This window comes from Prionailurus bengalensis, chromosome B3 (assembly GCF_016509475.1).
Source record: "Prionailurus bengalensis isolate Pbe53 chromosome B3, Fcat_Pben_1.1_paternal_pri, whole genome shotgun sequence".
Taxonomy (NCBI): Eukaryota; Metazoa; Chordata; class Mammalia; order Carnivora; family Felidae; genus Prionailurus; species Prionailurus bengalensis.
The window spans coordinates 61,218,736-61,238,100 of NC_057355.1; the positions used below are offsets into that span (position 1 = coordinate 61,218,736).

Sequence of the window (19,365 nt, forward strand, 5' to 3'; positions counted from 1 at the left end):
TCTGAGCTGTCAGCACGGAACCCTACGTGCGGCTTGAACTCACAAACCATGAGATCACGACCCGAGCTGAAGTCAGACGCCCAACTGACTAAGCCACCCAGGCGCCCCAATACACTAAAAATCTTAATGACAGAATTACTTTTTATTTTTTGGCTGTCTTGAGATTAGTGATTTTTTTTTAGTGCTCTTATACTAGGAAATATAACAAAAACATAATTATAATATATTTATCATAGTGATAAGAACTGCTCACCTAGCATGTATTCATCTTCCACACCGAAAGTGTTTAATTCCTCTGGGAACTCTATCCATAGAGGCCTGGGGAAAGAAAAAAAAATTCTTACCTCAACATTACTAAATGTTTTATTACTATTAAATCACTTATATTTTCAGTTTTATAACTACTCAAAGGAAATTGGAAAAAGCCAAAGAGTCAAGACTCTTTTCATATGATTTAAGATTTTATGAGCAATTGCTAGGATTACTATATATTGTTCTAATGTGAAAGACCTATCTACTCACTGGAACGTTCCAATGAAAGATTGAGAATTCTGGTAAGTACAATTTTTCCTTCCGATTGTTGAGCACTGACTACTCTGAAGGCAGAATCAGAGCTTTGGGCAAGTGCAAATGCCCAACACATTCAGTGTGGAACAAATTAAATGTGTGTAAAACCGTATTTTTATGATGATGTAAAATCTGTGCCATGTTTTCATACTGTCACTGCCTTTCATGCATCCTTAATTATTACCTATATTAAATGAAAAGAACTGGTTTTACTTGTTTTCATGCCGGCAACATTTTTGGAGGGTTGAGAAACAGCTGTGTGGTTTTCTTTTTTTATTATTCTTTTACACAACTATCTAGGATGCCTTTGGGCTTATAAAGATAAAATCTTCAACATCTGTGTATCTGGATATCAGCTTAATGGTTCTAATGCTTTTTTCAACCTCATGAGTAAAGGATATTTTTTTAGTAAGATAAATTTATTTTTAGTTTATTCACTAGCCTTTGTAATAACAACAGATCCTTTTCCTACTGAATAGTAACAAAGCAGTAGTCTTTCCTTCTGGCTGATGTCTAGCATTACCAGGGAAACTTCTAACAAATACAGATCCTGAGATCTACCCAAGGAGATTCCTAGTAGGTCTGGAGGTATGGCCTTGAAATCTATAGTGTTTTTTTTTTGTTTTTTTTTAATTTTTTTTTTTTTTACGTTTATTTATTGTTGAGACAGAGAGAGACAGAGCATGAACGGGGGAGGGGCAGAGAGAGAGGGAGACACAGAATCGGAAGCAGGCTCCAGGCTCCGAGCCATCAGCCCAGAGTCTGACGCGGGGCTCGAACTCCCGGACCGCGAGATCGTGACCTGGCTGAAGTCGGACGCTTAACCGACTGCGCCACCCAGGCGCCCCGAAATCTATAGTTTTAAAAAGCTCCCCCCCAGGTGATTCTGATCTGAGCCAGGTTTAGGAAGTGCTGATCTGGAAGTCTTGGTGTACTATGTGTGTCTCTGTATCATTCTGTAACCTAGAAAGTAGGTTTTTCACATCTTGCCTCCAAAATAGAATCAGAATATAATTTATACGCCAGGAAAAAATGTTCACCTCCAACTTGGAATGGTTTAGCCCTAAGAGTAAGACAGACTCCAAGACCAGCAGAGTAAGTTGCTCTTCATGAGAGGATGCTTGTGGTTTAAACCATGAATTCAGTTATAGTCACTTCCTTTTTTCTTTGAAAAAAAATCTCTATTTCTGTCTTCTAGCAAATATTAACACTTGAGTTACAAAGTAGCAGGGGATCTGGCTTTTCTTTGACCTCAACTCCTTGACCCTGCTCACAGTGGGTGCTCAATAATCTGATTGACAGCTGATTAAACACATGGCTTTTCTCTTGAAATCACTGTGTAATTACTGAGTTCCCCAATGGCTAGGGGATTTTTCTGGTGTAGATTGGGTGCTGGGGCCCCCAACTGGTGAAGCCTATTTACCTCATGACGGGTTCGGCAGCCACGTGTGCCCGGTAGAACAGAGAATACCAATAGGGCAGGAGGGTGTAGCGCTGTCTGATGGCTTCTCGGATGAGCCGGGTGTGTTCCTCCCCAAAGAGCCATGGCTCCCGCCGCTTGGTGTTCATGGTAGCGTGGCCCCGGAAGAAGGGCTGGTAGGCTCCGGCCTGGTACCAACGCACTAGCAGCTCTGCTTCTGGATTCCCAATGAAGCCACCTACGTCAGCTGGTTAGGCAAAGGAAGGCCAAGTGAGGCAACCGGTCTTCTAACAAATACTGCACACCGGTAAAATGAGGGCTTGAAGACGGGATAAATGTGCTGTATGTACACTCAAAATGACAGGATAAAACTGTGGCCTGAAATTAGGGAGCACGTATTTAAAAACTCAGCCTGTTTGGGGAGCTGACAATATTCTCTTCGAATACTCTTTTCTCGTCCAAAGGTCAGAGGTTTTGCCGCAAGATTAACATTTCTGTTATGTTCCCAAACCCAGAAATTGCAAAATGTCGACCTGTCTCAATAAGTATGTTCAGGGCCGGGGTAGGAGGTTGGCAACTGATTTCCTTTTGAAAGCAACAGCTGAAAGCAAGATAAAAATTACTGAACTAAAAAACAGACAATCAGAATTAGAGACTTAGGGAGAATGTGATGCTTGGTCCTTAAGGAGGATACATATTTCTTGTCTGTGGACCAGTACCATAAGAAACACATCTGTTAAAATGTGTGTGACATTAAGTTGCTTCTATTCCTACAGAAAACAAGGAGCAGCTGGAACTAGTCTCGCCGAGCACCTTCCATACTGGGATTTCTCATCCGCAGACAATTACTAGGATTTAGGGAAAGCAACCCATCAGGGAATCGTATTTTAACTAAATTTATCTTTCCCAAGAGCATATCTTTTTTTTTTTAAACAGTTAAAATATGTCACACAATTTTAAACCTGCTGAGTAAAAAAGGATTTCTGTAAGGCTTATCTCTGATTTGCTAAATTCTTTGTACTTCTCTCCATTTTTCTCACTTTGATGAAAAGGTATGTTTCAGAAAAACTCAGTTATCAAGAGCATCTAAGGAGGAATCAGAGAAAGAGGGAAAAAAGCACTTGGGCTCTCTGATGACTTAAAAAAAAATTTTTTTTTAATGTTTACTTATTTTTGAGAGAGAGAGAGAGAGAGAGAGAGCACGAGCAGGGGCAGAGAAGGCTCCAGTCTCCATGTTCTCGCTGACGCAGGGCTCAAGCTCACGAACTGTGAGATCATGACCTGAGCTGAAGTTGGATGCTTCACTAGCTGAGCCACCCAGGCACTCTGGGCTCTCTGATGACTTTATTTCATGTCCTCACTTCAGACGAGACACAAACAGCTTGGAAGTATCCCTTCAATTTCCTCATTTTCTTTTTTCCACAGTTATCCCTCCCAAAGCAGCTAATGAGAAGGCATTTGTGACCAGCTTGGATGGAGAAACACCCTAGTTTTTTATTTTCTCTCACTTCAAGCTTGTGGATATCATCATACCTCCACAAAAAGGGATCCCAGTAATGCTGAGGGTGAGTAACATAGGGATAGAAATTTTCAGGTAGCTCCATTCTGCCGTGTTGTCGCCTGTCCACACAGCACCTTTGATCACCAGTAACAAGGTATCAAAAAAAAAAATCACAAATCAGCTCATGCACTCAATTTCATAGATTCTTTATTTGAAATAGACAAATTAATATAAAGGAAAACATTTCTTTCTTACCTTAAAATATACAAAATCTGGTTTCTACAACGAAAATATATTGATTTTCTAATGTGAAAAAGTTCTTAAAATCCACAAAACATTTTGTAAAAATATTCTGAAATTGCACTTATTTTTGAAGTGTAACTCAAGTCTGATTTTAGGAGAAACATTAAAAAAATCATCTTGGGGCGCCTGGGTGGCGCAGTCGGTTAAGCGTCCGACTTCAGCCAGGTCACGATCTCGCGCTCCGTGAGTTCGAGCCCCGCGTCAGGCTCTGGGCTGATGGCTCGGAGCCTGGAGCCTGTTTCCGATTCTGTGTCTCCCTCTCTCTCTGCCCCTCCCCCATTCATGCTCTGTCTCTCTCTGTCCCAAAAATAAAACGAAAAAAAAAAAAAAAAAAAATCATCTTTACTGAAATATAATTTGCATATAATAAATGTACCTATTTTAAGTGAAGAGTCTGAGCTCAAAAACCTGTAACTGTCACCACAAGCAGGGTACAGAAACAGTGTAAATGATCACTGGGCTTCTTTGCAGTCAATAACCTTCCACTTTACCTAACAATTGATCTGATTTCTATATCTTCTCTAGAATTTTATATAAATGGAAATATATACTATTTTGTGTTCTAGCTTTTTCACTCAGCATAATGTTATAGTTTATTCCTTTTTATTTGCTGAATAGTTTTGTATAGCATGGATCTATCACAAGTTTAGCCACTCATCTATTGATGGACATTTGGATTCTTTGCAAGTTTTGGCTATTGTGAATGAAGCCGCTATAAACATTTGTGTCCCAATCACATGACATATGTTTTCATTCTCTTGGGTAGCTATCTGGGAGTGGAATTGCTAGGTCTGTGTTCAGTGTATGTTGCATACTTTAAGAAAACTTCGAACTGTTTGGCATAGTGGTTGTACTACTTTTACGTTATTAATACATGACAATTTCAGTTGCTCTACATTCTTGGCAACACTTGGTAGTGTGTCTTTAAAAAATTTTTTAAATTAGAATTGTTTTAAAATTAACTTATTTAGAGAGACAGGGAGAGTGAGTGGGGGAGGAGCAGAGAGAGGGAGAGAGAGAGAGACAGAGACAGAGAATCCCAAGCAGACTACACTCTCATTGTGGAGCCCGACGTGGGGCTCCAACTAAAAAACCACGAGATCATGGCCCCAGTCGAAAAGAAGAGTTGAACGTTTAACTGAGGCACCCAGGTGCCCTGGTAATGTGTCTTTTTAATTACAGCTACTGTAATGGATGTGTAGTGGTGTCTCTCTGTGGTTATAATTTGTATTTCTCTAAAGACTAATGATTTTGAGCATCTTTTCATGTATTTATGGATCATTTATATGTTTTCTTTTGTAAAGTGTCTATTCAAATCTTTTGCTATTTTTAAAAGTACATGTCTTTTTATTATTGATTGATTAAACAAAATTTTTTTTAACGTTTATTTATTTTTGAGAGAGAAAGAGAGAGCACGAACAGGGGAGGGACAGAGAGAGAGGGAGACACAGAATCCGATGCAGGCTCCAGGCTCTGAGCTGTCAGCACAGACCCCAATGTGGGGCTCGAACTCACAAACTGTGAGATCATGAACTGAGCTGAAGTCGAAGCTTAACCTACTAAGCCACCCAGGCATCTCTGACTTTCATTTTCTTAACATCTTTGAAAGGGTAGAAGTTTTCAATTTTGATAAAGTCCGACTTAGCATTTTTTTCCTTTTATAGTTCATGCTTTCTGTGTTCCATCCAAGAAATCTTGTTTACCTCAAAGTCACAGAGAGTTTTTATGTTTCCTTTTAGAAGTTTTTGTTTTATCTTTTATAGTTAAGGTCTATATTCCATTTTGAATTACTTTTTGTGTATGGTAAGAGGTAAGGGTCAAGGTTCTTTCCTTCCCCCACCTCCATACCCAGTGTTCTGACACCATTTATTGAAAAACTCTTCTTTCCATTGAATTGCTTTGGCAACTCTGTTCCTATTTAATTAATCATATGGGTGTTGGACTCTTTCTGGATTCTTTATTCTGTTCCATTGATTTTTATGCCTATTCCTACACCCCCTCTCAAAAAAGCCACTCTATAATTTAAGAGGAGTGGTACAGACTGTATAAGGAGGCATAATAACAGTAGCAAGAACAATAGTTAAGATTTATCAAGGTCTGATGGAGGCAGATGATACTATTTGGCTTGTAGTAGCTCACTGAATCATCACAACATTATCAGGTAAACACTAGTTAACTTCATTTTACAGATGAAGGAAATATGGCCAACAGTGGATTAAAATACATAGTTACTAAGTGATAGAGGCAGGATTTGAGCCCAGGGAGTGTGACTCTAAAGCCACTGCTCTTGATCATTGTATAGTTGATAAGACATTGTGAAGATAAATTATATACCACTAAAGAGATTCACACAAGAAAAAAAAATCTTACTTTACTAAATCTAAATTAGTCCTGAGGCATTTTTGTCTATCTTCTATCAAAATAGTTCTGGAAGCTATTTTTGTTTTAATCTTCCACAGAAATTTTAGGTTGTCCTAAGGCCAGTGAAGAAAAATATTTTCAAGGGACTGCTTTTTTTTTTTTTTTTTTTTAAGGTGCTCTAGTAATTTCTCCTTGACTTCAAATGAGACAAAATGATTGTGAAATCAACATGGTGGCATTCTGGTCAAGAGAGAAAGTTCCTGTAAGCATGCAGATATTTTCATGTGTCATATGGTTGTTTAGTCAGAACCGAGCTCTGGCTATTGGTCTAAGCATAAAACTTAACACAGTAGCGTTCTCTGTAATGCCTCACTTGCTACACTTTGGGGAGGGCTGATAGTTTCACAGAGTATTGAAGACTAGGCAGTAGGCTGATATTTAAGAGATTGGAGATTACTTAGTATTCATATCTTTTATCTTTTTTTAATTGCTACTTATTAGTATTTTCATTTTCATATTAGTATTTTCATAAAATTTACTTTTTAGGGGCACCTGGGAGGCTCATTCGGTTAAGCGTCTGACTTTGGCTCAGGTCATGATCTTGCAGTCTGAGAGTTTGAAGCCCGAGTTGGGCTCTATGCTGACAGCTCAAAGTCTGGAATCTGCTTTGGATTCTGTCTCCCTCTCTCTCTGCTCTTCCCCTGCTTGGGCTCTGTCTGTCTGTCTCTCTCTCTAAAAAATAAAATCCACATTAAGAAATTTAAAAAAAATACTTGACTTAAAAAATGTTTATTTATTTTGATAGAGAGCATGCATGCGAGTGGGGAAGGGGCAGGGTGAGAGGGAGAGAGAGAATCCCAAGAGGGAGAGAGAGAGAATCTGTCAGCTCAGAACCTGATGCGGGGCTTGAACTCATGAGCTGTGCTATCATGACCTGAGCCAAAACCAAAAATGGGACGCTCAACCAACTGAGCCAACTAGGCACCCCAATACTTGACATTTTTTAGTGATTAAAAATGATTCTTGTAGAGAATTTGGAAAATAGAGATAGGTAAAAAGAAGAAAATTTAAAAATCACTCATAATCACCAAGATACTAAACTTATTGATTTAGATTGCTATCTCTATTTTTTAAACAAAATTGTGATAATATACTGTAACAACATTTAAACATTCTGGTGCCCCACCCCCTTATGATGTCACAAACATTTGCTCATGCAATTAAGAGGTACTATTTTAAATAGCCTTATGATAGTCTATCATATGGATATATAATGCTTTTATAAGTATTCCCTTATTTGGATTTTCTTTCTTTTTCTGTTTCAAGGACTAACGCTATGGTGAGCATCTATGTACATGAATCTTTGCCTGAGATAACAATATTGTGGCCTTTTCCAGAGTACCACAGGGGCTGGTTTTCAGGGCTGGCGGAGGAGGCCTAATAATGTGTATGATACAGTAAAGGCTGGACTCTTCAGACTAGAACCTAAGCTCTTAGTTATTTATGCAAGGCCAGGGGACTTAAAATAGCCTTCCTGCTGGAAGGTGGTTAAGTTGAATTAGATCTGCATTAGCTAGTAAACTGAATCCAGTTATAGATGACCCTGACCGCAAGCAACAGCCAGGTCTATTTTAAGCCATATTACTAAGTGGAACAGGTGGTTGAAGGAATGTGTAAGAAGTAGATTTCCCCTGGTTTAGATAAATCAAATAGACAGAATCAGAGATGACCATCCCAGCAAACTGAGATACTCTGAAGTCATTCTCCCAGCAACTAAGTGGCCGTTTCTTCAGTGGGAAACAAGTAACTAAACTTTATTAAAATTGAGGTACTTTGTGTCACAGGACAAAAGGCATACTTCCGGGAACGTCACTTGCTACAATCCTAGGCCTGCCGAAGGGCCACTGGAAAAAAAGGCATCAACACAGTAGCACCATATACCATACAAAAAAAAAAAAAAAAGTTTGCAAATTTATGTTTTTAAGTCTGATCATATGAGCCATGCCTTACCATACTTTTGTGATCCAGCAAAGAAAGAACGTGTAAGAACAAAGGGTCTCTCCTTTCCTTTAGATCGCTGTATCAGTCCTTCTGCAGTAGCCATTTGCTACAAAGGCAAAGGAGAAAACTTTCAAAGGGATGATTAGATTAGAGCATTCTGCAAACATCCTAATAAGCTATTAGACATGCAAAAGTAAATAGGTGGGAATATAAAATGGAAAATATTAAAATAAATCTATCAAATAATTTTCATAATGCAATGAAACTACTCTAAATTCCCATATTAAGAGTGGAAGATTTTCTTTGATTAAAATAGCAATGGAATAATAGTAAATAATAAGCTAGAATTATTCAGTGCTTACTATTGTTAGGCATTTTATAAGATTTTCTCTTATAATCTACAGAACACCCTCTGAGACAGAGCATTTTCAATGATGGAAAAAAATGAGATTCAAAGAGGTTGTTAAGTGACTGGCCCTGGCCAACATAAGAAAATTCTCTAAAGTAGTTTGCAGTTATAGCAAGAGGCTTTTAAAGAAGTAAACACATAATCTGAACTGTGCTATATATAGACACCAACTCCCACTAGAAAATACCAATTGATGGGAGAGCCATAGGAACACAGGATGAAAACAAAAACTACGGATATCAGTAGGGGCAAATGACTGACATATGTTTTGGATGTGATTGGCAAATGGAAGACAATTCTACCACCTTCTAATGAAAAGGCTAAGTAGTTAATTAAGGCTTTCTGCATTTAAAGACTTACTGAAATTGTATATCTATGTTCTAAATCTTGTTCCCCTGGTATGAATATAAGATTTGTGAAATTTCAAAACATTTGTTTTAATTGCCTTTGTTTATGTATTTACACATTGCCTACCCTACTTCAAAAAAAGTCTTTAAGTATTCAATGTCATTTACTAATGACTCCTGCCAAAGAAGATGTTTCTATGTTATCATTAATCTCATATATCTATAATTCATCAAGTTTATTATAGAAAGAAAAGGTGCAAAGGGAGAAATAGTAAGTCCTTTATTGGCTACAACTTGATAAGACCCACAAAGAGAAATGAACAATATAATATGGCTATTACAAATGACTTTCAACCCAAAAGTCAGGGCATTTGGGTCCAGGTGACTTCTCTATGGATGTCTTACCTGATAAAAACCATAGAGGTTGTGAAGTTCCCTGTGCTCCCAGTTGCCATGATGAATGGCATTCTTCTGCATGGTTAGCTCTGGTCCTCTAAAGACAGAGGGCTCATTCATGTCGTTCCATATGTAGAGGATGTCAGTAGATCCCTAAGAAGTAAATTTCTTCCTCAGCCATGATAATACTCCTATAGTGATGATGTTAATATGATAGCCACCCTATTCCTCTTTCATACTCTATTTAATTTATTATTTATTATGTTTATTATCTATGCTCTGTCTTCTGTTCCAATGCTACAATAAATGGTCCACAAGGTGGGGAATTTTATCAGTCTTGCTCATAAACACCTGGAACAGTACCTGAACCACAGAAGGTTCCCAATAAGTATTTGCTGATAAATGAAAGAATACTGTGCTGTATTGTATATGAAATACTGCCCAGCAAGTACACTTCAAGACCTACCCTGGAGAACCCCTATAGGAAAGGTTGTATGAGTGTTCACGGTTAGGTCCTATAACATCAATTATCTGCTGCAACCTTTTTTAAAAAAGTAAGCTCCATGCCCAGCATGGAGCCCAATGCAGGGCTCAAACTCATGACCCTGAGATCAAGACCTGAGCCGAGATCAAGAGTCAGACACTTAACTGACTGAGCCATCCAGGCACCCCCAAAACTCTTAACTAAGGGCATTTATAGCTGTCCATGATAAGATTCTGCCTTCCCTCTAATACTCTGCAAGATTTGAAAGGTAAAATACCTGTCTGGTAGCATGGTCTAGAGTTTGTGTTCTGCATAGAATTGTTCAGTTTAGGGTGGGAAGGGGCTTTTGAGTCATCTAGTCATCATGGTGTTGAAATCCCTTTTATAGAATCCGGGTCTCTCAGAATTAGACTCATAGCTACAATGACAGGGAGTCCTTCAGGCAGCTAATTCCATTGTTTTCTAAATGTCCTGCTCCTTGTAACATCCAGGCCCTGTAAAAGCCCAAATGTTCATCGACTGATGAATGGATAAAGAAGAGTTCAGGAAAACAGAACTTAGTGATTCATCACTTAATATATAACACCCAGGGCTCATCCCAACAAGTTCTATTTTCCTGAAATCATTATTACACTATATGTAAACTAACTTGAATTTAAATTGAAAAAAAAAAAAAGAAACTAGAGTTTAGTGGTTAAGACTTGGGCTTGGGAGACAGACTGAGTTCAAATCTTAGGTCTACCACTTACTAAGATGAGTGAACTTAGTGGGGTTTTAAACTTGTCCATATGTCAGTTTCCTCATCTGTGGGATTAGAGTTCTTTATAGTTTCAACCTCAGAGGTTACTCTGAAGATGAAATGGTAAAATGTACATAAAGTGCTTAGCACAGTGCTTGGCACACAGCAATACTCAATTTATACTAAACATCATTATTATCATCCTCATAATGGGTTGAAAACTGTTTTCTAGAAGTGGCCTCTCCAGTTCTTTCTTATAGTTTTTGATATATTTCTTTTTTTGTATATTTTATATGTATTTATAATATTTTAAGAATTGATTTATTATTACACCTCTTTAAAAATTTCAATTCTTATCACACCTTTTGTTTTTTTAATGTTTATTTATTTTCAAGAGAGAGAAAGAGACAGCATGAGCGAGGAGGGGCAGAGAGAGAGGGGGACAGAGGATCCAAAGTGGGCTCTGCGTGACAGCAGTGAGCCCGATGTGGGGCTCAAACTCACGAACCACGAGATTATGACCTGAGCAGAAGTCGGACGCTTAACTGACCGAGCCACCCAGGCGCCCCTATAATTTGCAAGATATTCTCACATATATCATTATCATCATCTTTAAATAAGCTATAGAATATTGTTTTATGTAAAATTCATATAGTAATTTTAACATATAATATTATTAAGTACTTTGATATGTCACAGAGTCTATTATAATGGAAGTAGAAATCACAGCTTTTGTGCCCTTGGTAATATATATGGCACCTCTCCTGGCACCACCAAAGTCTGTAATGTGGTTGCCTTCCTTGCATTTTCATCCCAGGATTACTTATCAAGAGCTACTCAATGAAGCACTTATCTATTCAATCATGTTTTTCCTTCTTTCATCCTCTCAAGTCACTAGGAAAGAGCAAAAGAATAAAAACAAACCTGATAGGCAGAGAAAGTGAAAAGACTTGAATACCACTCTCTGACCTTGGGATTGGTGAAATCCAGGTAAGAGGAGAGACCTGTAGAGGCAGAAGAGTAGACAGACTGTGAGAAACAGTGGTCCTCATGGTTAGATATGTTGTAGAGAAGATGTCAAAGTTGGGTAATCACTGGGCACCCTAAATGTAAGGTAGTTGATACAGAGGTGCAGTCTGTCAAGAAGTGCATGAAGGCATTGCTGGACTCCAATGATAATCTGGACTAGACTTTCCAACCGGAGAGGCCCAGGGTAATGCCAATGAACAAGCATCCAGACGGAGCCTGTCCCTCACTGATGGCCCAGGAGAGCCCAAGTAATCATGGCAAATAATCTGGAGTGACCCTTCTGTTCTTAAAGAGAACAAAGAAGTGTTCATGAGTGGTATAAGGGTGGGCAGGGGGAGGCGGGGGGAAGGATGCATGGGGTTTCGCTGCAGTACATGGATTTGTGATGGAGTGCCAGGAGAGGATAGAGTGGTGATTTCTTTTTGTCCCCAAGGTTCTACCAAGGCTTTAAATTAATACCTTCTGAAATAAAGCATCCAGAGTTGCTGGAGGCAGCTGAGGTCACTCATGGGAGTCTGAGAAGTCAAAACTATGGGCTAACAAGGCAAAAAAGATTGACAGGGAGAGACTATAGGCCACTTGTTCTTTTTTTTCTCCTCTGCTTTTCTCATCCCTTGGCTTTTTACTTTCATTTGCTTAGAGTACTATTAAGGCTTCCTTGTTTTGTTTTGTTGTGTTTTTTTCATTCATTCATTGACTGAGAAATGTATACAGAGGACACTGTACCAGATGTTATGGAAGATACAAAAGGATCTTTTGATACAAAAGAAAACTTTCTTAAAGGTGCTTAAGCTGTGGCAAAAGACATCCATAACAAATGAGGGTGATGGCCACGCAATCTTTATTAATTGGGACTAAACAAGTGGAAATAATAAGTATATAAAGTGCTATCTTACCGGGCCAGCATACCCCTTCAAAGTCTCCTCCTTCGTGATTCCTCACAAAGAAGCCCTGTTCTTTGGCCTCAGCATACACTGAGTAGTCAGGATCAATCTTGATGTGGGGGTCACTGATGACCACAAGCTGTCAGGACACAGAGGTTTGACGAGCTCATCAGTTTCACAGGAGTTATATGTTGGTTTTTATACTTTTCATCATAGTTTTGGGATTCAAATTTTACTCAGAAATAACTACTAGTATTGAAATATTTAAGATACTGGTAAAACCCAATAACTTTTCATGCTTATGGAAATATAATTAGTATCAAAACTAGGCCAGTGCTCTTCCATAATTATTGCTTCCCAACCAATACGTGTTCTCAAAATAGCAGTTACTAAGCTTCTGTCTGAGGTGCTGGGTGCTATACATAGAGGATTAAGTCGTCCCTGCTCCCTAGACATCTAAAAGTTAACATTGACAAAGCAAACATTAAAGAAAACGAGAATAGCATGTTAAAAACAAAAAAGCCCAAACCCAATGGTACAGGTATAGTTAGGAAGGAGGTTTGAGAAGAGCTGTCATCACAATTCCGTGTCTCTAGGATCTCTCTACCTTTCTAATACCATCACCTCCTACTCCAGGGTATCAAAACCCTTTATTTGTCTAGGACAATCTTGTCACCACCCTTCCTCAAATCTATTCAAATCTATTCTGCAAACTGAAGTTTAATTTTCCATTGCTCAAAAACTTTAAAACACTTTTAATTGTAGTAAAATATACATAACATAAAATTTACCATCTTAACCAATTTTAAAGGTACAAGTACATACACAGAGTTGTGCAATGTCCAGAACTCTTTCCGTCTTGTAAAACTGAAACTCCATACCCATTAAAAACCACTAATTCCCTCCTCTGTCCAGCCTTGGGCAACTGCCATTATTCTTTCGGTCTGTATGATTTTGACTGCTGTAGGTATTACAGATTGATGAAATCATACAGTATTCATCTTTTTTGTGACTGCCTTATATCACTTGGCCTTGTGTCTGCAAGGTTCATCCATGTTGTAGCTTGTGACGGGATCTCTTCTTTTTTAAGGCTGAATAATATTCCATTGCATGTATTTACCACATTTTGTTTACCCAGTCATCTGCTGATGGACACTTGGATTGCTTCCACTTTCAGTTATTGTGAATAGTGCTGATATGAATATGGGCATATAAATTTCTGCTCAAGTACCTGCTTTCAATTCCTTTGAGTATATACCCATAAGTGGGTTTCCTGGATCATATGGTAATTGTATTTTTAACTTTTTGAGGAATTGCCAAACTGTTTTCTGTAGTGGTTGCAACACTTTACATTTATTTTCCACTATCAGTGTTTCTATTTCTGTACCTCCTTACTTGCTATTTTCTGTTTTTTCATAGTAGCCATCCTAACGATATGAGGCAGTATCTCATTGTGGTTCTGTTTGCATTTTCCTAATGACTGGTGATGTTAAGCATCTTTTCATGTGCTTGTTGACTATTTGTATATCTTTGAAGAAATGTCTATTAAGTCCTTTTTCCAATTTTTAATTGGGTTGTTTTTTGTTTGTTGAGTGGTAGGTGTTCTTCACATATTCTTCATACTAACCTCTTATTCAAAAACTTTCAATGTCTCCAAATGTATACAAAGCAGCCTACAATAAGGTCAGATTCCCTACTACTTAAACCTTGCACATGCCTTTTCTTGCACATGGTTTTCTTGCCAAACCAACCTGCGTACTGTTTTCCAAACACCACTGGGTGCTTCAGCCTCTGGCTGCACTGCTTCCTCCCCTTTTCTCAGCTAGTTAGAGAGTCATCCTTCAGGGCTCATCGAAAATGCACAAAGCCCAGCTTGAATCTAGCTGGATGCAATCTTCTCTCTCTCTTAGTCCCCTCCTGACCTTGATCTTTCTTTGGCTGTTACATTATTACCCTACATTGTGGTTGTTGTATACTTGTCTTTCCCCCAACTCACTGCAAGACCCCCAGGAGCTCATCTTTGCATTCCCTTCATCTGTAGCACGGTATTTTGAACATCTGATGGCTTCAATAAATAGTTGCTTAGAATAACATGGGTTCTGGAGTCAGGCAAATCAGAGTTCAGATTCTTGCCCTACTACTTATTTATTATGTGCCTTTGTGCAAAATACAAAACTAAGCCTCGGTTTCTTCACCTGAAAAATGGGCTAACAAGATCTACCTCATAATTTTGTGATGACTGGATAGAATACTGTGTTCTATCAAATTCTGTGGCCAATAGTAAGTGCTTGCCAAATGGTAGCTATTTATTAACTTGGAAATTAGGAGTTAATATGATTGGCTCTGGTCACCTGTGAAAGGCCTGGGGCTCAAAGGAATGGATTGAAAAGACAACTTTAATCTCAAGGAGAGGGACTGCAGGGATCCATTTATATGAAACATCTAGGGTTCTCCCCCTTTTCCTCTCTCAATTTTTTCCTGTCCCTCCTTCTATTCATTATTGCTGTTACCACCACCACACCTGTATTACATACTTTCCAGTGTCTTTTTTCCCCTCTCCATTTTCTATTTTAGTTCTTCCTTTGGCCAGATTGATAGGTGGAGTCCATCAGGGAAGCATGCAGAAAAAATGGTATGATGGAGAATATGACTCCATTTTTGATGGACTGTTAAGAGCTTTCTAGCCCCACCACTCCCCCTTACCCTTCTGCCCACATCTGACAAAGAAAGCCCTATTGCTCCCTCCTTGGGTGCCAGCAGGAAGTTCAAACCACACAAGCCCTGAGCATGCATAGGAATCCTCACCCCAGTCCAAACCTCCAAGCACCACAAAAGCTGAGATGTCTCCATTCCCAGCTCTCTCAAGACATCTTAAGAGCAGGCTGGGAGCCAGCCCTGCTCCCCAAGAATGCCTATGTGACTAATCAACCTTTTCAGACCCTCTTGGTGTCAATGTGATGTCCCCAATCTCGAGATTGATGTTGACATCAGAACCAAATCATGCTTTTGGGGTATCTATAAAATCACTACAGGATGGCCACAACAAACGAGACTGAATTCTAGGCCCCTTTGTCCTGCAGGGACCTCGACACCTAAGGCAGGGACGGATGGTGTGACCATCTTTCCATCATTGCTTTCCTGTTATCACAGTTACAATTACATTTGAAGGTACTATTTCCATGGCCATTTTTTATCAGATGGCTCTCCTCCACTAATGTGCCAATGCAAGTTTTAAATAATAAAAAAAAATGCTTTGTAATGAAAAGGTTTCAAAGCGTCAGCTTCTTTTACCTTACGTTTTTTGTTTCTGAGCAGCTCTTGCATCCTTTTGGGATTTGGGAATCTTTTCTTGTCCCAGGTGAAGTACCTTTTGCCCTCAGTATGCTCTATGTCCAGCCACATGACATCATAAGGAATGTCATGCTCATCAAATCCTGCATCCACTGCTTTTACATCCTGCTCATCCTCATAGTTCCAGCGGCACTGATGGTACCCCAGAGAGAAGAGAGGGGGCATGGCTTGTGTGCCTGAAAGTGGAAGATGACAACTGAGCCAGCTACCATCACAATGATCATTACACATTTGATAAACATGTCCTAAATGTCTGCAGGGTCTAAGCACTGAGCTTGGTACTTAGAATATCAAGGAGAAGAGAACACTGTCTTCACCCTCAAGAAAGTGATAATTTGGCTGATGAGGCAGGTATGTAAATTAACTGTTCTGCTTAGAGGTGTAACTGCTATGTTAAAGGTATCAGCCTAGTATTATGGGAATACAGAGGAGTTAATACTGCCTGCAGTAAAATGTGGAGACTTGAAAGGCTAGGGGCGCCTGGGTGGCTCAGTGAGTTTAATGCCCGACTTTGGCTCAGGTCATGATCTCATGGTTTGTGAGTTCGAGCCCCGTGTCAGGCTCTGTGTTGACAGCACGGAGCCTGGAGCCTGGTTCAGATTTTGTGTCTCCCTCACTCTCTGCCCCTCCCCTGTTTGCTCTCTCTCTCTCTCAAAAATAAATAAATGTTAAAAAAAAAAAAAAAAAAGGCTTCACAGAGGTAGTAACACTTGGTTTTGGACCTTGAAGAGTAAGTAGGAGGAATCTACCAGAGAGAATGCATAGAGCATTGAGGCACAGGGAATGGAAAAGACAAAGAGGCAGAGGAGTGCATGATAAGCTTAGGGAAAAATAAATAATCCAGGGTGGTTACATTGTGAGAGAGACCAGTAGAAGATGAAACTGGAGAGGATCAGTTTGTAAGGGTCCCTGTAGTTCAGGCTAGGAATGCTAAATCTTCTTATGGGAAGTCATCAAAAGTTTGGCAAGATGTGATCTTAGCATATCTATGTTTTAGAAAAATTAGGGAGCAGTGTTGAGACTGACTAAAAGGGAAGGGGATTAAAGGCAGGAAAAACTATCAATTGCTATCAAAACATTTACTGATAACATGGCAGGCTTCTGGCCAACCACTTGCATTTCTCTTTTCCCTCCTAAAGTCCCACTAAAATCAGAGTAAAGGAAAGAAAGAAAGAAAAAAAAAAGAATAAAGCCACAAGAACAAAAAGAATGGGAGAGGAGTAATTTCAACAAAACTTTGGAAAGTGTGGGACAGAGGAGAGGTGGTAACTGTTGAGCAAAGTGAGGGAGGCTCTCACCAGAGTGTTTGAAAGGGGAATATGAGGAGAAGAGCTCATCTCTCTTCTCCGAAAACTCCTAGAGGGAAGATTCCCCCCCCACCTTCCACCCCCAATACTAGAGCGCTTTGAGGCAGAACCTTATTGAAAGCCTCCAAGATTAGAAGGATCCATATAAAGAAATAGAACGAGGGGCGCCTGGGTGGCTTAGTTGGTTAAGCGTCCCGACTTTGGTTCAGGTCATGATCTCGTGGTTCGTGAGTTCGAGCCCCGCATTGGGCTCTGTGCTGACAGCTCAGAGCCTGGAGCCTGCTTCAGATTCTGTGTCTCCCTCTCTCTCTGGCCCTTCCCCTCAAGCTCTGTTTCTCTATCTCTCAAAAATAAATAAACATTAAAAAAAAATTTAAAAAAAGGAAATAGAATAAAAGGATTTCTGAGAAAACAGAGACAATACAAGGAACCAAAGTAAACATCAAAACATTATCTATCATTAGTATGTTCAGAGAGATGAAAAAATATACTGAAATAAGACTAGTTTAAGACACTGGAAATAAAGAACAATCAGAGGAAAAGAACGAGTATGAAGAAATTAGAAATATAGCATAAATGGAAGGCCTAGAAGATAAAATTGAGAAAACTTAGAAAATAAGGGAGATTATAAGATCTGTACAGTAGAAAGAGAAAAGGGAGGGGAAGAAATTATCAAAGGAATAATCCAAGACTGTTTACCAAAAGTGAAGGACACAATTCTAAAGACTGAAAGAGCTCACATTTAATACCCAGCACAATGATTATTTGAAAAAAAAAAAAAAAAAAAAAAAAAAAAAGATTTATATTGTGGTGCCAGGGTGGTTCAGTCGGTTAAAGCATCTGAGTCTTGATTTCAGCTCAGGTCATGATCTCACGGTTAGTGAGTTCGAGCCCTGCACTGACATGAACAAAATTTTTTAAAAGATCTATATCAAGGCATTTTATTGTCAGTTTCCAGAATTTCAAAGTATTAGAAATTTCAGAATATATTTCAGAAGGAAAAGACAGATCATACACAAGGAAACAGAATTCAGAGTGATTTTGGAGCAAGAAGATGGAAGGAAATAGAGAAATAATTTTTTTTATTAATTTATTTTCAAGTTAACATACAGTGTAGTCTTGGCTTCAGGAGTAGAACCCAGTGATTCATCTCTTGCATATAATACCCTGTGCTTATCCTGCAAAGTGCCCTCCTTAATATCTCTCACCCATTTAACCTAGCCCCCTCCAGCAACCCCCAATTTATTCTCTATATTTGAGAGTCTTTTATGGTTTGCCTCCCTCCCTGTTTTTACCTTATTTTTCCTTCCCTTCCCCTATGTTCTTTCGTAGAGTTTTTCAAATTCCACATGTAAGTGAAATCATATTATATCTGTCTTTCTCTGACTTATTTCACTTAGCATAATACCCTCCAGTTCCATCCATGTTGTTGCAAATGGCAAGCTTTCATTCTTTTTCGTTTCTGAATAGTATTCCATTATAAATATATACCACATCTTCTTGATCCATTCATCAGTTGATGGACATTTGGGCTCTTTCCATATTTTGGCTTTTGCTGATAGCACTGCTACAAACATTGGGGTTTATGTGCCCCTTTGAATCAGCATTTTTGTATCCTTTGGATAAATTCCTAGTAGTGCAATTTCTGGGTCATAGGGAGAATTATTTTCTTTTTTAAAAGAATATTTATTTTGAGAGAAAGAAAGTGTGTGCATGTGGGGGGTGGGGAAGAGAGGAGAGAGAGGATCCCAGGCAGACTCCATGCTGTTAGTGCGGGGTCTTGATCTCACAAACTGTGAGATCATGACCCGAGCCGAAATCAAAAAGATGCTTAACCTACTAAGCCCCCCACCAAGAAATAATTTTCAATCTAACCAAATTATCAAGAGTGAAGGTAGAAAAGATGTTTTCATACCTGCATAGAGGCAAAAAATGTACCTCACAGGCACTTTCTTAGGAAACTACCAGAAGATGCTATAAACAAAAACCAAAAACCAAAAACAATAAGGTAATAAACCACAAGAAAGAAAAACATGGAACCCAAGAGAAGGGGGATCAAACACCAGAAAATAGTAAGCAAAAGTCCTAGGATGACAGCTGTGCAGGGAGCCTGGAGAGCAACAACCTAGATGGAGGCAGGACAGAGAGAGCTGGGAGGGAAGGTTACAGAGAGAAAAGTGGGATGGGTAAATTATCTGACACCTTTGAGCATTTGAAAAGTATAAGCACTAAATATTGATTTAACTAAACATTATGATATAACAAT

General features: G+C 39.0%; 1 protein-coding gene across 4 annotated transcripts in view; it reads right to left on the reverse strand.

Annotated features, from left to right (window-relative positions):
- The window catches only part of GANC (glucosidase alpha, neutral C), a 75,472-nt gene that overhangs the window by 15,341 nt on the left and 40,766 nt on the right, over window positions 1-19,365 (reverse strand). For all 4 annotated transcript variants that reach the window (XM_043554161.1, XM_043554160.1, XM_043554158.1 and 1 more), the window contains exons 11-18: window positions 15,733-15,968; window positions 12,454-12,580; window positions 11,453-11,532; window positions 9,315-9,458; window positions 8,163-8,259; window positions 3,521-3,622; window positions 1,991-2,234; window positions 254-318 (exon numbers count right to left, since the gene is read on the reverse strand). In XM_043554161.1, the coding sequence (XP_043410096.1) occupies window positions 254-318; window positions 1,991-2,234; window positions 3,521-3,622; window positions 8,163-8,259; window positions 9,315-9,458; window positions 11,453-11,532; window positions 12,454-12,580; window positions 15,733-15,968 (1,095 nt within the window). The remainder of the gene's footprint in view (window positions 1-253; window positions 319-1,990; window positions 2,235-3,520; window positions 3,623-8,162; window positions 8,260-9,314; window positions 9,459-11,452; window positions 11,533-12,453; window positions 12,581-15,732; window positions 15,969-19,365) is intronic.